This window comes from Papaver somniferum, chromosome 1 (genome assembly GCF_003573695.1).
Source record: "Papaver somniferum cultivar HN1 chromosome 1, ASM357369v1, whole genome shotgun sequence".
Taxonomy (NCBI): Eukaryota; Viridiplantae; Streptophyta; class Magnoliopsida; order Ranunculales; family Papaveraceae; genus Papaver; species Papaver somniferum.
The window spans coordinates 158,254,446-158,269,457 of record NC_039358.1 but is presented as its reverse complement, the minus strand read 5'-3'; the positions used below and the strand labels follow the sequence as shown (position 1 = coordinate 158,269,457).

The following is a 15,012-nucleotide window of genomic DNA, read 5'->3' as shown; positions in this document are numbered from 1 at the left end:
TACGAATGAAAGAACTTGACTTGTATATACAAAAAGAAATAAAGAAAATGGTTCAACGCCCTTCGACATTTGTGATTGTTAAGTTGTTTATAGACAAAGGCTTTGCCGTCTCAGGAAATGACCTTGAAGCAGAAGACACCTCCCTCTCTATGAAAGCCGGTTGCCTTGGAGGCGGAAGGTTCGCAATTTCACTTGTAAGCATCGATAGTACAATGGACATAGTTGGTCTGTCCTTGGCAGACTCTTGTACACACAGTAATCCCACATGAATACATCTCATAATATCTACCTCATATTTGTGTTCAGATAGCAATGAAGGATCAACAAGTCTTTGCATCATGTTTTCGTTCCATAGTTTCCATGCCTGAAACAATATGAAAAGTCAGTCTTTTACTTGATTATCAGAAACAAAACAACCCATAGTAAAAATCATATTTGTAGTAACAAAACATTGATGTTCAACAATTAACTTAAGTAATGGTTGCCAACTTACATATCCCAAAAGGCTTAATGATAACTCCTGGAGGTGAAAACTAGTGTTCCTCTTTCCACTCACAATTTCTAGCAGCAACACACCAAAACTGAAAACATCGGATTTTTCTGAAAATCGACCTTCCATTGCATACTCAGGAGACATATAACCACTGCATTTCAAATTAAGCGATTAGACACAAACCACATTGTCAAAAAATTATAAGCTTGAGACAGAACATAATAATGCCAAACCAGCAACCATTACTTACTATGTTCCGACAACCCTTCTAGTATCTGCTTGGAGTTCATCGCCTCCAAATATCCTTGCCATCCCAAAGTCTGAAATTTTAGGATTCAGCTTTTCATCCAACAGAACGTTGCTCGCCTTCAAATCTCTATGAATTACTCTTAGTCTAGAATCTCGGTGAAGGTAAAGGATCCCACGACTTATCCCCTCGATAATTTGGAAACACTTCTCCCAATTTAAGAGTGCCCGCTGGGTTGGATCTGATCCAAAACCATATAAAACAAGTCAATACAAAAGCAGAGCTTCTTTATGCTATGGAACATAATATAGACACTAAGAAGTTTACCTAGCAGATTCTATAGACCCAAGACTTGAATTCCAGAACATGCAAGCGACATAGTAAATTTGTGAAAACTCTTACCAAAGAGAAATGCATCCAAGCTTTTGTTGGGCATGTATTCATATACCAAAATCTTCTCTACTCCTTCAATGCAACAACCCCAAAGTCTAACTAAATTCCTGTGTTGAAGTTTAGAGATCACCACAACTTCATTTTTAAATTCTTCCAAGCCTTGTCCGGAAGTCATCGAAAGCCGTTTCACAGCTACTTCTTGTCCATCCGGTAGCTTAGCCTGAAATTGACCATTTAGTGTATAGCTATCTAGTTATTACAACTCACATAACCAAACAAATGTGCTAAGGACAATAATGGTTACCTTATAGACTGAACCAAAACCACCATGCCCAAGTTTAGTGGCTGCGCTAAAACCCTTTGTAGCGATACATAAGGTTTCAAAATTGAACATTTTAAGGTCTGAATTGTCACCAAACATATTAGGGTCTGAAACTTCTCTATAAGTATCACGGAATAAGGAAAATCCTATGCCTTCTTCGTTCATTTTTCCTGCTAATTTCACCATTTGTAAGTTGTAATTATGGAATTTGAAATACAAATTCAAGTTACTTTGATAAATTCAAATTTCAGTCATTTTGTGTACCTCTTTTTTTTGCCATCCACCTCCAACAAAAGAATGTGCAAAGACTGATCACAACTAATCCTACAACCACTGAAATTATGATAGCTATCTTGGCACCCTTCTTCTTAGCTGCATATAAGAACGAATTTCCGTAATGAATTCACAGTTTAAGTACCCAACAGAAAAAATCCAACAACAACAAGCTTGTACATATTATAATTGAAGTATATGCCATACACTTCAACATGACCCTGAAATGAATTTCGGAAATGTCTTTATCCTTGAACACTAGAGAATAAATGAGATTGAAATGTTCTAACTAAGATGATATAAGCCGTCACCGGAAATGAAATACTTGAGAAAAAGAAAAAAGATAGTAAAGGGACTTACGGAGCTCTGAATTAGCAACCTTGATATGAAGTTCAACGCCAGCTTCCGAAAAGTTGCTGAACTTTTGTGTATCAATCAAATTACTAGCCCACCACATGCATCCAATGTTGTTTTCATACGAGTAAGCTAAGCAAGAACAATTGCCTAAACAATTTTGTTCACACTCTGTGCTTTCACCTTGCCACCATTCGGCATGATCAGGCACCTTCATGTTGGCAAGTGTCAGAAAACCATCTGGTTCTTTCTCTTCGTCATAAGTATTACTTACATTGTTTCCCTCAGTAGTTCCATTGTTGTTTCTCTGACACTGCAAATCTGTCCTTCTCACACACCCAGCTGACCAGTTCCCAATACTCCATTCCAGTTCCGACTTCGGAACAAACCCTTTTAAGCAACTACAAATGGGTGAAGCTAATGCATCACAGCTTCCAAAAGGCCCACATTTGCTGTAAATATCACAATCCGAAATTCGTGAGTACCATGCATCCGACCATTCGTTGTCATTCTCAATCCAATTTCTTAGCACAAATTTTCCATCAGGTTCTAAAGCAAACCTTCTGATAGACGTATTTTCTACGTAACGAAGAGTTAGATAAACTTGTTGACTATCTCTAACAAGATTGAATCCATCAACATAAACGTTGTACATCGTTGGGATGCCAATAAAGACTTGATTATTCCACGGCCCACTTCGCCAATACAGTTCATCGTTCGAGACGTCCTTGATTATAATCTGAGAAAGTCTTGACGGGTCTAACTCTAAGCTGAAGCTTCCTGTAGAAGGATCGGAGCTATTTCTCCAGGAAGTCATCTTTCCTCTCAAACCCGGTTTCACGTTTACACCAAACTTCATCTCTGGAATGAATACATTAGATGGGTAATCGAAACTCTCCCATAATATCTTACCATTGTTGCTACTACTATTTGTCGATTCTCTTAAAATAAGATTGCCTGTATCCATTAGTTCAGCTTTCGTGTTACCAGACGTGATGTTCGAAACATCTGTAGTCCAAGCAATGTTATTTCGTCCATCTAAAACAACAAGATTCCCATCATCTGCAATCTTGAAAACACCAGAAGAATCATTGAGCGGTTTGTCTCGGTTAGCTATCCATACAGTTGTATTAGGTCCCTGAATATTGTGGAACCATATCCCGACATAACGATTGATAGAGTTTTCACCAGGACTAAAGAAGCCTAGTTTGAATTTATCACCCGACGACAGTAGTGTTTGGTTGTCTGAAATGTATTGAGATGCTGTAATGAAATTAATGTCTTGTGCAGCAGTAATGTAATAAAGAATTGAGAAGAATAGAGTAAAGAGACAAGGAATAAAATGTTTGATGTTTCTACTTTCAACACCCATAACAACTGTTTATTTTCTCTGCTTATTATTGGCAAATTAAGAACTGTTGTGATTCCTGATAAAGAACAAATGATTAGATGGATATCTGATTTCAAGTTCTTGGTGATTCGGAGCTTCTGTGGTCAAAATGAAGGTTAGGAATAAGTATAAAATTCTAAAGAGGGAAGAAAAGTAGCTTACGCATATGAAGTTTCTGACCCTTGTAATGATTGTACTTTGTGTTTATACTGTTGAAAATGGATAAGAGTTTGATTTTTAATACTATGTATACATTATTATTGGACAAATCCCATTTGGTCAAAGATATCAACAAACAAAAAGTCTGTACAGACCTAAGAAAAACCACACTAAAAACGGTCACACACAATGTCTTCTCTCCGCGTCTCTCGAAGGACTGGATTCACTGGGACCCACAAATTAAAAGAAAAATTTTGAGTGACGATTTTGTCATGGTTTTTTTTCTCGGTTCATAGAGAGCCGGTGATCAACAAATTTCAAGAAAATTCATAAAATAAAAACAGTCTTGCTAGACCCACCCAAGAATTTGCACCGTAAATACACCGAGGGAGATCGCACGGACCCAAGATAGCGTTCGGTGCATTGGATAGGAATGGGGCAGAAATGGGTCCCACCCATCCTCTCACATGGTGAGAATGCGGTGCAAATTCTTGGGTGAGTAAATCATTTTTGAAATAAAAATGGTTTCACACCTGACAGTGCTGACACTTACGATGGATCAAAATTCTATCAAAAGAAGCATAGAGTTTATTGGCAAACAAATGCACGTATCAACTACATAGTTTATGGAAACATGTTTTCTTGTTTTCATCTTGAGATAAACTTGAATTAGAAAAAAACACCTCATTCGGTAAATGCAGGGGTCTCATAGGGGCAGCAAGAGTAAAGTATTGCCGACATAGTTATCCTTTGCAAATTCTTGCACGCACAAAAAGTCCCACATGAATGCATCAAAATATTTCTGCCTCGTATATGGGCTTTAAGCCTCTAACATCAAAATTGGGTCAATCGGCCACTGTCTCCTGCTTTCTTTCAACATTTTTAACACCTGCGACAAATCACCAAGCAAATCATTACATATCTCATATCTTAATATCATGCATCAAGAGTACGAAATGCGATCAACTAAAGTCATGTTCGATTAACTGATAACAATCGATACATATGCCAAAAGGCTTACAGATAGCCTCATTATATTCCTCTTTCCCCTCACAATATCTAGCAGCGAAACTCCAAAACTATAAACATCGGATTGTTCGGAATATCTTCCTTTCATCACGTGCTGAGGCAACATATAGCCACTGCATTTAAAAATGATTCATTATTCAAGTTTGTATGAGTATGTCGTAGAAAGCTTGAACATTCTTCCGTTCCTTTCTAATAGGGTTGTTTTATTTTTAGAGAAATTTAAGGAAGTTAAGAGAACTAATCATTGAAAGTGGTCCTCATAACACTTGTAAATAAAAGAAGTGAAGTGAAATGGTTCTCATGACATTTGTCACCAAAAAAAGTTAAGAGAAATGGTCTCCATGACACTTGTCATCAAAAGAAGTTAAGAGAAAAGTGGTCCCAGAAAATTAAAATTACATTTGACTTTCCCAATTAGGAAACCAGCCTATTTTTTTGAAATATTTATTTATAGAAACCAGCCTATTAAAAAGGAACGAAGGGAGTACTATTTTCTGAAAAATTGCTATTTGAAATCGCTTAATGCACCGATGAAAACAACAAAACTATATTTGAAGACGAAGAGTTGACCATTGAAGGAGTCAAAACTTACTACTCCCTCCGTCCCACTATTAAGTGACCTAGTTTAAGTTTGCACAATTTTTAAGGCAAGCAAGGAAAATAGTATTTTTAAGCATTTTTTACAATTATACTCTTATAGATAATAACTAGTGAAATTTAGAAATGACTTATCTCTCAAACTACTCCACGAATGTTCGTAAACTTCATATTATTGAAAAACATTTTAAAACACCCACCTAACGAATATAAACATGCCTATCAAATTATACATATTTCTTATATTTTTATAATTAACTAAAGTGGGAATGTTATATATGCCCCTAGTATCCATGGGCTTTGCACGAACACCCTTCAGGGGCAATTTTACAACGGGATTAATATCCCCCAAGATGTTGATGTCCAATTTTAACCTCAACTTTACTTAACCTTCCACCTATTCTTCTTCTCTCAGGAACCAGTCGAGACGCCAGTCTCCATTGATGTTACCAGTACCACCAACATCTCTATCGCCATCACCACAACCAACACCACTAGTGCCTCCACCTCCATCTCCATCACCATTACAACAAACATCCCTACCGTTTCTACACCTCCTAATCAATCGGTTTAGATCGATTTTCAGTTGCTTCAACTAAAAAACTTAAATTCGGTGATAAACCAGCGAGAAATTAATCTCCAAAACCTAATATCGAGCATCAGAAACATTATATTCATTTCGATTTCAACTGATTTGTGTATGAAGTTCCAGATCTTGAACGTACTTGGTTCCGATTCCCTTTTCGAACCCTAATTTTGGATTTCATTCTTCTTTAAATCGATAATAGATTCGAGTAATTGATTATTTTGACTCATAGAAAAATAATTTAAGGGGTTTATTACATTTTTTTATGATTTTGATTCAATAATTTTTAGCAAAATTAGTTTTAATCTTTGATAATTTATATATGATCGTGTTTCAAGTGTTTAATGGTAATGATTTAGTTAATTTTTTGTTTATTGGTGTTGTAATGGTGGTAGTATATGTGTGTTGTTATGGTGGTGATGGTGGAAGGTGTAGTTGCAGCAATGGCAGTGGTGGTGGTTGCTGCAGCACAAGTGTTGGTGCTTGTCCTGATGGTGGTGGTGGTGGATGTTGTTTGTAGTGGAGGTGATGGTGGTTAATTTTTTTTTTGTAGTAGTGAGGGTGTGGTGTTGGTGATAACATCATTGATGTTGTTAGTATAAAAGCAGCAATAAAGTGGTAGTTGAGATGGTGGCAGATGCAAAATGTGTAATTGGTACGGGATACAATTGTTTGTTGTTGGCTATGGTGGTGGTATTGTATGATAATGTTACTGTTTTGTATTCTTGAATCCAGGATAATCAGGCCAATGAGCTTACACGCTGCTGCTTTATTGGATTACCAGATCCCAGGTAAGTATGGCATCTGAATTTTTCATTCATGTATACCATTAATGTATAGATTAAAAGAAAGAAATAAAAAAACCACAATTAGGTGCAGATAAACAAATATTGTTTCGAGAAAAATAAGTAGGTGTAGTATTACTGGTAGTGTGAGAATGAGAGTGCATGTTTGTGTGCATACTATAATTTGGAAGAGGGGGATGTTGGTTTTGACATGAGAAGAACTACCTGTGCAGTTTGATGTCAGTTGCCATTCTGTCATTTATACACTTGTACCAAATTGTTTTACTAGTTCAACTCCCTCATCACGATTTTCTTTATACAGAGAGAGATAGAGACGCAGAGGGGGTTGAAGAAAGAGGAAGAGAATTCTGTGTGTTTAAATATGATATCTCCTCTTTCCATTAATTAATGTTTCTTGCTCAAATGAGTGTCCCAACTGCGAGATAGGTACATTTAAGTAAGTAATGTTAACTTGGATGTCATTTTTATACTTTTTTTTTGTTAGAATTTATAAAATAATGGTGTAGTTATCAACTTAGATGGACAAATATTTTGGTAGTCATCACAGTACTTACCATGTATATGGATATGATGTTGTAGTTAATTACCCAGTTTGAGCGGGTCAGCTTTTATTAAATATTAGTGTTGTTTGTGCAGGGATTCTACTATAATGATTTTTTATGGTGATCTTGGGTTGAGCGAGGATCACTTTAAAATTGCCAGCGAGCACCATTGAAAGTTGTTGCTGTATGTTATTCTCTGTATTCAAAGATGACTCTATATTTTGGGGACAACTTGAGAAAGTTGCTTTCACTTTTGGAGGCAACCTGATCTAGTTGATTCCGTATGTGAAGGCAACTTGAGGTACTTGAGCTAGTTGATTCCATATTCGTATGCAACTTGGTTATGTTTTTGGGTCCATTCATGCATCTGAAATTATATTATGCATATATCTTAGAGTAGTTGCGACGAATCTGTGGTGCAATGGCAGCACAGGGTTGTGTTGAGTTGCTGTTATAGCCAGTTGCACTGGTGGAGATTAGGTGAATGTACAGGATTATTGAGCTTCCAATTTGCTTTGTTTGCAGAAATTATGGTGGTAGTGGATGTTGCAGTGGAGGTGGTTTGTTGTGTTAGCAGTAGTGATGATGGTAGTGGATATTGCAGTCGTGGTGAGTGTAGTTGCGGGAGACAATATGGACATGTGTTGGATGCGCTCAAACTACTAGGTATGTATGTTTTACAGACCATGAACATCTATGTAGTTTGATAACATAGCATATGGGTTGTATATTTTTTATTTTAGGGTCAACTGAATGACATTCTGTTAGGCTTGTTAAATGATGGATCAAGCTCCATTTGATTAACAATAGTTTAACTTTACCTAGTTTTCTCCTTTTCATTCTTTCATTTTTGCTGGCAACTTGAGTCGGTTGATTCCAGATTTGGAGGAAACTTGAGAAAGTTGCTTTCACTTTTGGAGGAAGCTTGAGCTAGTTGATTCCAGATTTGGAGGAAACTTGAGCTAGTTGATTCTGGAATCGAAGGCAAATTGAGCTAGTTGGCCCTTTTTTTTAAGAAGCGTGTGAAATTATATTTATACACACATCTTAGAATAGTTACGATGAATCTGTGGTGCAATGGTAGCACGAGTGACATGGTGTCAGAAGATGTGTGTTCGACTCACGCCAGGTTCACTCATTAATTTGTATATGTTTTTATTATTTTTGGAGACAACTTTGGATAGTTTCTTTGATTATATTTTTGTGTCACTACCAAAGTTTAACTCGAGTCAAACTCGAGTCGACTTGATGAATAGTGTTTTCAAATCAGATTCATTATGTTTATGATCTGGAGTTGTGTAGCTGACGAGCTACCTCAAGTTTCGTAGATTTTTTTTTTCCTACTTATTTAGTTGATTGTGAGTTTCTAATTTCTCTTGTAATTATTAATTTTTTTTTCAGGTTAAAATGGTTGTTGCAGAGATTACTGTTAACACAAGCTCCTTTGAAGAATGATCAGAAACGATATGTTGTTGAATGCTTTTTCAAAGGAAAATGATTTCCTTTTGAATCAACTTATGCTCGTTTACATTACCGGAGATAACTTCTGCTAGTTGCTTCCGCTACCGGATACAACTTCTGCTAGTTGCTTCGAGAATGAGATATCACAGGTTCTTATGTTCCATATTTTGGGAACAACTTCACAAAGTTGCTTCCAATACTGAAGACAACTTGTTCTAGTTGCTTCAATCTATGGAGACAACTTCAATCAAGTTGTCTCTAACTATAAAAAGATACCTAACACAAATTAGAGGAAAAAGGAACTCAACTAGTAAAGACAACGCAGATGATCCAAACACTCCTAATACCAAATAATTTGATGATTGTTTACATAAATACAATGTCTCAGTTTCATAAACAGTGAACCTAGGTACATATTTCCAATGACTAATGAATGTAATTTCTCCACGCAAGCTTGTTTTCAGATCCGGTTCTACACTTCTCGCACAAATGAGCCTTGGAGAAGAGATACCTTCAAGTACGAATAATCTGAAGCCTAACATAAATTTTACAGTGACTTAATAAACTAATGTCAAAAAAGACTTGATAAATAATTGCACCAGTAACTTGTCGAGAAGTGCAAGCTATAGACTGATAATTAAGAATAAAGTACAACAACCAATACCATCATGTGGTTGAATCACTTCCCTAATATCATAGGGTTGTGATTTCGATAATCAGGTCCTTCACAAGAAGGCGACATGAAGACCACTAAGCCTGAAGTACATGACACGAACATATTTCTTGTTATGAACAAGATAAATATACTTTCCAAGACAAAAATTTAAGAAAGATTATGCATTACCTTCAACTTAGGCGCCTGCAATAAAAAAGTCCCCCATTACATATAATATCTTGTTTTGAACTCTATATAATGTGCATGAAGCAATCTTTTGTGACTCAATGTCAATTGGAATTATATGATTGCTCCTGAAATAACAACAATGAAACTATAAATAGGTAAAAGAGTTCCACACAAAGTATATACCATTATATTAAGGAATTATAGAGCTATTGGCAGTGCTCGTTTTGAAACACAATAATAAGTGAGAGCCTACACTATTAGGTGTGCACCTCATCGCCAAATTGATAGCTTTACCATAATCAGATTTACACACAAAAATAATATGATTCAAACCACAATCAGACTAGCTTAGACCAGTAAAGTATCCAAAACATATAGATACATAAGCATGCCAATTCAGTGAAAAATTGCATTACCTAATTACAAGAAAAAAAAGTATAAGACAGATAAGGTTACCAACAATGAGAAAGTAAGCAAGATATACAAAACTAGAGGCAACTTGTTCAAGTTGTAACAAAGTTGGAAGAAACTTGCACAGTTGTTTCAATAATTCCAGACAACTTGAGCAACTTGTCTCCAAAATCAGGAATCCATGAAACTAGTGGCGTTCCATATTGAAGGAAACTATAAAGTGCAACCATCAACTTGGTAGTCCCCGTAAGTAGAAAATGTCTAACCACAAATAAACATACGATAACAAAACACATCAAAAAGGAAGAAAAATGCATACCAAAAACACATCAAAAATAATAGAGGCAACAATCCCAAGTTGTCTCCAAATCTGGAGGCAACTAGTATAAGTTGTCTCCAACAAATTCATAGTAGTGTTGTTCAGAGAATAGAAATAGTTAGCATGAAATCACAATAGAGCTAACTAATCTTGATAGGAGGAACTACCAAAATCTGACTTCACTATCTTAAGTAATCTTATTGAGATAAACTACCTTAAGTTGCTTCCACATATGAGAGAAACTAGGAAAAGTTGCATCTAGAAATGAAGTCAACTAACTAGAAAAATATAAAAGCATCGAACAAAAACTGGGAACAACTAGCATAAGTTTCCTCCAAAATACGACGACAACTAGTACCAGTTGCTTCCAAAAGCACAATTCATTTCAGAACATAATGGGAACAACTAGCATAAGTCAAGTACAAAATACTACAGGATATCTTGAGGATGTCTTCCATCGCATTTACTAGGCATACAACAAGTACTAATATTCAACTTATAAGGCATAGATGCACAACTGGCTCGAAATATGAAGGCAACTACTACCAGTTGCTTCCAAATATGGGAACAACTAGCATAAGTTTCCTCCAAATATGAAGGCAACTAGTACAGGTTGTTTTCTCCAAAATCTATAGTAAAATACCTTATGAAACAAGATGCAGAAATCATCAAACCATCAAACACTCAAACAAGATGCAGAAACCATCAAACCATGAAACCCTCAAACAAGATGCGGAAATCATATATGAAACAGTTATACTTTAATAACTGAATCAATAACTGAATCAACAACCTAAATAACTACTGTTCATTGAATCAGAAACAAAATAGACTACTAATTCAAAACCCTAACTGAATCAAAATTAATGATAAAAGTTTTTTTTTACCTTTCTTAATTCCAACTGAAGATTTCTATTTCTTTATCACCAACATAATCAGTCGATTTTGTTGATCTTCATCATATGCAACATAAAATCGAAGCAAATTAGTATGAATCAGTAATGGCTGAAAATATAAATCGATTTTTTCAATAATTTTTTTGAATAAAATCGTTTCCGAAACCCTAAAAAATCAATTTCAGATGAAGATTAAACTGAATCGAAACATAAAAAACACAAATTAGTATGTTTACCTTCGATTTTTCTTTCGGTTTTCAGTTGAATTTGTTCTTCTAAATCAAAAAACACTTCAGATCTACTAAGTTTCTTTCGTTTTTCAGATGATTTTGGAAGTTCTGAGCGGTGATTTCTATTTTTTTTTCATTTTTTTTTCTACAACTGTGAGAGAGAGAGAGAGAAAGAAATGGGTTGAAATGAAAATAGTTGTTTGTTTAATCAGGCTGGCAACGATTGTTTGCATTTATTAAAGGGCTCTTTAGTAATCTTACAATTCGGGTTTGGGCTTTTTCATACCTAGGGGTATTTGTAAAGATGATAAGGGTATTTTGGAAGGGACCCTATACTAGGGGTATTTAAATAATGTTACCTTAACTGAAAGGATAATTTTAGAAATATCTCCTTGTTTAGTGATATAGGTCACTTATTAGTGGGACAAATTCTAAAATCAAATAGGTCACTTAATGGTGGGATGGAGGGAGTATGTCCCAACAACCCTTCTGGTATTTATGCGGAGTTCATCGTTTCCGAGTATCTTGCCAAATCCGGTCCTGAAATAGTGCCGACCGCACAGGGACAAACTCTTTGAAGGGCTTTTTCCTACCTGTCTAAGGCCTCTTCTGCCTAAAATCCAATCTCACCAGTTAATATATATATATATTCTCTTTGTTTTGGGCATTTTTTCATTAATCACTCTCACGGAACCCAAATCCAGTTAAATGCTTATCTTACCTTACAAAACAATCGACTTTTTTCTAATCCGACGGCTTTGAATAGGATTTTTCCAGCGATCGACGACTACTTACTTTGCAAAAACAACCGTCTATTTTCTAATCCGACAGCTTTGAATAGGATTTTTTCAGCGATGGATGACTAATATATCTCTTGACGACTGAAAATGCACCCTCCTTTTATGCCCAGACCTAACATCTTGGAGTGTCTCATGCCTCATTAAGCCCTCAATCGCCTCAACGTACACAACCTATCTCACACTCTCTCCTAATTCTCTTTTTATATGTCGTAGCCGTTTTTTTTTTTGGAGCTCATTTTATTTATTTACCTACAAAACATAATAAATACAAAAATTACAACAAAAATAAGTTCCAACAATATATATTACCGGCAATAAAGACACAAAAAATGTGTCTATCATACCCACATCTAACCTCATGGAGTGTCTCATGTTTCATTAAGACCTCAATTGACTCCACGTACACAGCTTCTTTCATACTCTCACATATTCTCTTATTCAATGTTATAATTAATCCCTCAATGAAAGCTCAAAACAAAAAGCACATAATAATAGGTCATAGCCGTTTCAAGTTATTGGTAATCAATGGGATTTATATCAAACACTTTGTTCTTTTTTGCAATCGATGGAGTGGAATGTGAAATGAATCCTCTGAAGCTCATAGAGTTAGGTTTCTTCTTCATAAATTCATAAGTTTATTAACTCATTGACTCGAATTCAGCTAATGCCGAGTTTTGTCAAGCTAACTCTGATAAAAGGACTTCTTTCATATTCCAAAATCGCTTTCGTCGAAGATGAACAGACATGATTCAATTTGGGTATCTCAAAAAAGGGTTTTTATTTTTGTTAGATCATAGCTCGGTCGACCTCGCATGCGTTTCTATATCAAGCATGTTTGTCAATGTTAGTGATCAAAACTATGAGTCTTGATTTCTAGTCTATTATAGCTAAGTCTCGGACTAGGATAGAAAAGTGTAGTTGAGCTCAAGGACTTCATGGAGATTCATCATACAAAGACGAAAATCTATTCAAGGAACCGTGGAACTTCATCAACAAAAAGGTATGTGGAGACTTGAACTTATTTACCACTCAAAAGTCTATCTATTTTATCTCCTACTTCTAATGAGACAAAAAGTCGTATGATATATAGAATGGATCATACACATTTGACATTTCGATCTGAGTATTCTCTACTTATTTTTTTCTCAAAATCGTGTGTTGGTAAAGCGTTTCGCTTTGATCAAGTTTATCTTCAGCTAGTGACGAAAGTCATGAAAAGTTTCAATTACTTTGAGAATTGCTCTGACGTGAAACGGTCTGTGAATAACGGCTATATAACGTCCTCTGAGAATGTCTCAATGATTGGAATAAGAGTTTAGATTACATAACCATGTATTCCTTAATCCGAAGTTTTCGAACTTTGTTGATTGCGAGAAACCGGAGGAATTGGATTTGCCAAGTCCGCGAACTCAGTTTGCGAACTCAGTCCGCGAACTGACGGAAGTTCTCTTGCCGAGAATTTCTTCTGGGATTATCCAAAAACTCGTTTGCGTGTTTAGTCCGCGAACTCAGTCCGCGAACTGGCGGAAGTCTTCTTGCCGAGATTTTCTGCTGAGTTTGGAAAACTCTGCCGGTTTTCTTAAGTCCGCGAACTTGTTTGGTACTTGAGTGGGGTATGATCTAAAGATGTGCTCTGAACATGAAACTTAAATTACTAAGGAATGCAGTATGCAAACTGTGGCTATAAAGTTCATGAGCCGATTCAATCGAATCGAATCATCTTTGTTTCAATTGTGTCTTGTGTAGTTACATAAGATCTCATAGCAATTGAACAACTCTCTAACTAGTTCATTTGAGTCGATTGAACTAGTTATGGTGAAGAAGAACAAGGTTAATATGAAATGCTCATACGGTTGACCTTTTGGGTTACTATGTTGAACCAACATATACGTACACGTTTGGGCACGGTTTTCACAAACCCAGTAAACGTATATCTCAAGTGTGTGTGACAAGCTAAGTTTTCAATCTAACGGTTGAGAAATATTAGCTTGAATCTAAATCAAGTTTTCATCTAACGGTGAATATTGATTGCTTTGTAATTAAGGCAAAACCCTAATTTGAAGACTATATATAAGAGACATCTAGCATTGGGAAAAACTAATCCCCACACGTCTATGTGATACTAGTCCGCTCGCTAGAGTCGATTCTCCTCTAACCTTTGGTTTTCTTCTCTAAAACCAGGTTAACGACTTAAAGAATTCATTGGGATTGTGAAGCCAGACCGATATTACTTTTATCGTAGTTGTATGATCTGATCTTGCATCTTCTATCGTACGAGTACAATCTTTGATTGTCTTGAGATCGTGAGAGTTCTCGGATAGGCAAGATAAAAAAGTCACAAACATCTTCGTCTCACTGTTTGTGATTCCTCGACAAACCACTTGTGTAGTCAAGAAGGATTGTTGAGAGGTGATTGATTAATCTAGGTTGTTCTTCGGGAATATAAGACCGCATTATCAATTGGTTCCTGTTCACCTTGATTTTATATCTTAAGACGGAACAAAACCTAGGGTTTTTCTGTGGGAGACAGATTTATCCTTTGGTAGACTTTTCTGTGTGAGACAGATTTGTTTATTATCAAGTTTGCGATTTTGGATTGCATCAAGTCTTAGTTGTGGGTGAGATCAACAAAGGGAATCAAGTGCGCAGTATCCTGCTGGGATCAGAGTCGTAGGAGTACAACTGTACCTTGAATTAGTGGGAGACTGATTGGGGTTCAACTATAGTCCAGTCCGAAGTTAGCTTGTAGTAGGCTAGTGTCTGTAGCGGCTTAATACATTGTGTATTCAATCTGGACTAGGTCCCGGGGTTTTCCTGCATTTGCGGTTTCCTCGTTAACATAATTTCTGGTGTATGTGTT

The 15,012-nt window shown here is 36.0% G+C and overlaps 1 protein-coding gene and 1 long non-coding RNA gene across 5 annotated transcripts; one reads left to right on the top strand and one right to left on the bottom strand.

Annotated features, from left to right (window-relative positions):
* LOC113305514 (G-type lectin S-receptor-like serine/threonine-protein kinase At1g11300) lies at positions 1 to 3,630 on the bottom strand. 2 transcript variants are annotated; one of them, XM_026554541.1, is made up of 8 exons: positions 2,643 to 3,630; positions 2,089 to 2,534; positions 1,720 to 1,827; positions 1,438 to 1,625; positions 1,143 to 1,353; positions 744 to 981; positions 494 to 644; positions 1 to 364 (listed from the first exon to the last, which is right to left on the bottom strand). In XM_026554541.1, exons 1-8 carry the CDS (start codon positions 3,452 to 3,454, stop codon positions 53 to 55), a joined length of 2,466 nt encoding a protein of 821 aa, XP_026410326.1. In that variant the 5' UTR covers positions 3,455 to 3,630; the 3' UTR covers positions 1 to 52. The 2 variants fall into 2 exon arrangements, with proteins under 2 accessions (XP_026410326.1, XP_026410322.1); XM_026554537.1 differs by having other exon boundaries at positions 2,089 to 3,630.
* Positions 3,631 to 6,021: 2,391 nt separating this feature from the next.
* LOC113333656 lies at positions 6,022 to 8,756 on the top strand. Of its 3 annotated transcripts, XR_003352190.1 has the most exons (6): positions 6,022 to 6,498; positions 6,579 to 6,634; positions 6,951 to 7,085; positions 7,286 to 7,492; positions 7,717 to 7,857; positions 8,593 to 8,756. It is a non-coding gene; the product is annotated as an uncharacterized LOC113333656 (long non-coding RNA). The 3 variants fall into 3 exon arrangements; XR_003352182.1 differs by having other exon boundaries at positions 6,022 to 6,634; XR_003352188.1 differs by lacking the exon at positions 6,951 to 7,085 and having other exon boundaries at positions 6,022 to 6,634.
* Positions 8,757 to 15,012: the final 6,256 nt, after the last annotated feature.

Excerpts from the sequence above, each read along its gene's own strand:
- LOC113305514 (XM_026554537.1), bottom strand. The coding sequence starts at position 3,454 with ATGGGTGTTGAAAGTAGAAACATCAAACATTTTATTCCTTGTCTCTTT. Across the intron at positions 1,626-1,719 it reads GTGGATGGCAAAAAAAAGAG|GAAAAATGAACGAAGAAGGC; the intron begins GTACACAAAATG and ends TGAAATTAGCAG. Across the intron at positions 1,354-1,437 it reads GTTTTGGTTCAGTCTATAAG|GCTAAGCTACCGGATGGACA; the intron begins GTAACCATTATT and ends GGTCAATTTCAG.